This window comes from Poeciliopsis prolifica, unplaced genomic scaffold (assembly GCF_027474105.1).
Source record: "Poeciliopsis prolifica strain line A6 unplaced genomic scaffold, Auburn_PproV2 SCAFFOLD016, whole genome shotgun sequence".
NCBI lineage: Eukaryota > Metazoa > Chordata > Actinopteri > Cyprinodontiformes > Poeciliidae > Poeciliopsis > Poeciliopsis prolifica.
In genome coordinates this window covers 5,372,501-5,376,857 of record NW_026562391.1, presented here as the reverse complement: position 1 = coordinate 5,376,857, position 4,357 = coordinate 5,372,501, and the positions used below count along the sequence as shown (strand labels likewise).

The window sequence follows — 4,357 nt, the reverse complement described above, 5'->3', positions numbered from 1 at the left end:
TTTTTTAAAAAAAGAGAGAGAAAGAAATTAGTGTGTGAGGAAAATGTGGTCCAAGACGTGATGCTTGTTTCTAATCAACCAGATCCTCCAGAGAGCTGTCAGCACTGGTGTAGATTTCATCCCCCAGATGCATCAAATAAACACTGGCTGCATTTTGCCCTGTTAGGAAATAAAGGGGAAAAAAAATCCAAAATATAACAAGCGAAAAAGAGAAAAATATATTTTAAAACAAGGTTGAATCAGGTTATATATATTCTACACAAAAAAAATGCATTGATCCAATTTGTTTTGATATACCTTGAAAAAAAAGTGGGCTGTTGTCAAACACGCAAACAATGAAAAATTCATATTGAAAAGAAATTCAACAGTTGAAATGTTATAATTAAAATTCTCATTTGTCAATTTGTCATTTTACTTTTACGATTTTTATTTGATTGTATTTTTTTTATTATAGTTTTTTATTACTACAGTGTCTTCATCTATGATTTTTCATAAGGATAAAAGCCAGAGGTAATTATTGAACTATTACCGAATAATAATAATAATAATAATAATAATAATAATAATAATAATAATAATAATAATAATAATAATAATAATAATAATAATAATAATAGACAGTTTTTCTTAAAGCAAGGAAAAACAATAAATCAAAATTATAACAAAAGGAAAACTTACATGTTTCTTCTGAACTGTATTGTAAAATGTGTCTTTTTTTTTTGTCTTTTATGCCAAAAAAAAATACTTTTTTTTTTTTTTCTTTTTTGTACGCCACAGCCATATGCAAATGCATTCGCCGCCCTGCGCGTCCGGCGTCAGGTGGAAAGCCCTCGCCGTCAGAGCTGCAGGACGCTCTGTGCTCTGAGAGGAAATGAAATATTTCTCGGATGATAAATAAAAGGAGCGCTTTCTGGCTGAGTTATGGCCCGGGGTTTCGGCGTCGCTGAGAGGGATGCATGCCTCCGCCTCTCTCCCGCCCCAGAGGAGGTATCATCAGAGCTGATATACGGTCCAGCTCTGCGTTACCTTTACAAAAAAGAAAAAAACAAAAAAGAAAAAAACAAAAACAAAGGATCATCCGCGCTGTGGCTCGTGAAAAACAAATATCTGAGTCTATAAGCTGCGGCCTCTAACGGAAGCCGAGTCGACTTGTCCGAATACGTTTAACTGAAAGCCTATGAAGTGCCGCTGGACTGGAGTTTCACGCGTAAAAACGCACAAATTGACTTAGAGATTGTGATCCTCTCCCTCTTTCTCCCTCACTCTATTTCTCTATCTCTCTCTCTCTCTTCATCTCTCTCTCTCTCTCTCTCTCTCTGCTTCCCCTCATTTACCCCACATACCTATTCTGGTGTCTCACCACACGACTAAATTAGACCAAAGATGATAAGAGCACCGAGCATTATAATTCCGCCGGGCTCCTCCTCCTTCCAACCATGCGTCCTAATTAATGGGACGCCCCCCCTTTTCTCCCCCCCCCCCCCTCCTCCCCCCCCAGTCGCAAAAAGCCCAGCGCTGGACTGCAACATAGTCAAAGAGTGAAAGGGAAGAGGGCGAAAGTGCCACTGGAGATAATTGATTAGCCACCAATCAATGATAACTTGTTAGTAATCGTCGACTCTTTGGACTTCGCCATTTTCAGGGAGGCACCTCATTCCTGCGGATCGAGACTTTGAGCGCATCCCATTTCGGAATAACCCTTCCCTTTATTTATTTCTTTTTTCCCCTCTTTTTGTTTTTTCTACTTTACCTCCACAGTGTTGTGTGACTTTTGTTGTTGTTTCACACGCTCATCTTCAATTTTGGGTTTTTTTTTTTATTGTTTTTTTTTTTTTTTTTTTAGTTCTTTTCAACCTATAAAATCTCAAAGCAACTTAAACTCTGCCTGCGACCAATGATGACATCCAAAGAGGTGGCCAAATGCGACGCGGCGGAGAACAGGAGACGCAGCCCGCTGGACCACTTGCCGCCTCCTGCCAACTCCAACAAGCCGCTGACGCCCTTCAGCATCGACGACATCCTGAACAAGCCGTCGGTGAAGCGGAGCTACGCCATCTGCGGCACGGCGCACCTCATCTCGTCCTCCGAGAAGCACCGTCCGTCCAGCCTGCCGCTGTCCAGCCGCGCGCTGCTCACGCAGACCTCTCCTCTGTGCGCGCTGGAGGAGCTGGCCAGCAAGACCTTCAAAGGGCTGGAAGTCAGCGTGCTGCAGGCTGCGGAAGGTAAATGTCGGACGCTTTCTTCTGCTGCTTTTTACGTGCGGGGGGTTTGGTGGGGGATACACCAGAAACATTCATATATATAAATATTTTTTTTTATTTGATGTGTTGATAGAAAAAAAAGGACATATTTTTCTTTTCATTTTCTCTTCTTTTCTGCTCTTCGTGGATTTATCTGTCTTGTCCTCGTCACTGTAAAACTATCATTTTCGTTCCTGTGTTTCGAGGTGAAAATGAAGTTCGGATTTGGGTGTCATGTTCTTTATTTTTGGGGGGGAGTTTGGAGCACTTTTACGCACAGCCCAGAAAGAAGCCACTCAGCCTCAGCAGAAACCCCTGATTTCCAATTTGGATCCGTCTTTATAGATGACGAGGTGCAATTTCATCCCTTCCACTTCCTACACATATAGTTTATTTTATTCTATTTTTGTAGTTCAGCATTTTCAAACACGTCGACGTGTAAATTTCATATGGCATAATGAACATCCATAAAAATGCTAAACCCTCCCACTTTTAATTCTGCATTATTTTCTGATAACTTTGTCCTTCGAGATGTTTTTATTTCAGTTTTGTTCTGATCCATGATTGGGCCTGATGACTCGCTTTAAAATATGGACCATCACGAGCCCTGATGGAGCCAGAAAAGCTCAGCCACCTCCTGCTGCTGCACGCAATAGTGAGAAAGGTGTAACCACCTTTTTTTTCTCTCAACGCACTAGAAGTAAAATATAGAAGAAGAAAAAAATACATTAAATCTTCATTTTGTCTAAGCAGGAACGAAACGTCCCCAAGTCAACGCCTATATATTCGGAACGGAAAGCTCCATTTCGTACCCGAATGACTCCAGTAAACGAGTAGCTAAAACTGCAGAGATGCAACGTTAACACATTTCTGTTATTTTGACTGTATTTTATTATTTTCACTGCATTTTTTTTTTTTTTTTTTGCAATATCGACTTGGTGTTTTTAATCGGAAAACCAGTGTAATCTCAGCAGTCAGCAGTTTTGCGCTCCATAATCTATTTACGCCACATTCCTGTGGATTTAAAGTGCATTGTGGGAAATTTCTCGGTCGCTATTCTTACAGTATGAGTGATATTAACTCACCAAAACAATAAGATAAATAGACGGATCCTCTTGGTCGTTGAAGCGAAGGTAAAGACACGTTTTTCAGCAAACAATAATTTAAAATAAGTCTGTCATGGACTCCACTGCAATTCAGTGTAAAGAGTTTTATAGACGACTTAAAATACAAGAGACGCAGGACAATTGTCCCCACTGTGCTACTGCTATTTAACAATAAATCTGTTTTTTTTTTTTCAATGGAAAGATTGAATCTATTTTACTGGGACTCAGGAGACACGTCATGAATGTGTCTGCTGCTGTGACCAAGTGAAACATATTCTGACCATATTTGAACAACAACAAAAAAAGTTGCCAATGTTAAAACAACAGAGTGTCTGAAGGCCCACTTTTAAATAGGACAAGAAAGCCTGACAGGGAAATCTAAACCAAAACAGAGAAAAGACGAGGTGGCAGATGAAACTGCCATAAAATGCACCCTGCTATGGATATTCAGAGTATTTAAGAAACATGCAGGAAATGTGGAGGCGGTACGTTTTCAATAAACGTCCATTGCAACTCTGAAGAAGAATGCAGTTTTACTAAAACATTAGCATGAACTCAGTTCAGGTCAGCATGAATATGCATATTGCTAACTTTCATATTATGTCTATTTGTTTGAGCCCATTCCCAACAAAACCACACATAACGCAATTAACTTCTTTAAATATCTTTCCTCCTTCACCGTTCCGTGCCTTCCGGTTCTTTAGCTGTGGTCGTTTCGTACCCCAGTTGTTCCAGGATGTTTTGTACTTCCATGTCATGAGGAACCCAGCAAAGGGACATCTTGTGCACACATCAGTGAGAAATTATTTTAAATATTGTGCCTGATGGTCTGAATAATACAGACCATCAGGAGGTCATTTAGTTTGAGGGGCTTGGGGCCCTGAGTCAATTGGACCAACCTATTGAACAATAACATTTTCAGACACTTGAATTTAATTTAATTATACATGAGGCTTTTTTCATAACAATCAATCTCCTTCATTTATATATATATATATATATATATATATA

General features: G+C 39.6%; 1 protein-coding gene across 1 annotated transcript in view; it reads left to right on the top strand.

Moving 5' to 3' along the window:
* Positions 1-1,869: 1,869 nt before the first annotated feature.
* The window catches only part of lbx1b (ladybird homeobox 1b), a 3,652-nt gene continuing 1,164 nt past the window's right edge, over positions 1,870-4,357 (top strand). Inside the window, exon 1 of the mRNA XM_055040961.1 lies at positions 1,870-2,222. Within this exon, the coding sequence (XP_054896936.1) occupies positions 1,895-2,222 (328 nt within the window). The 5' untranslated portion in view covers positions 1,870-1,894. The remainder of the gene's footprint in view (positions 2,223-4,357) is intronic.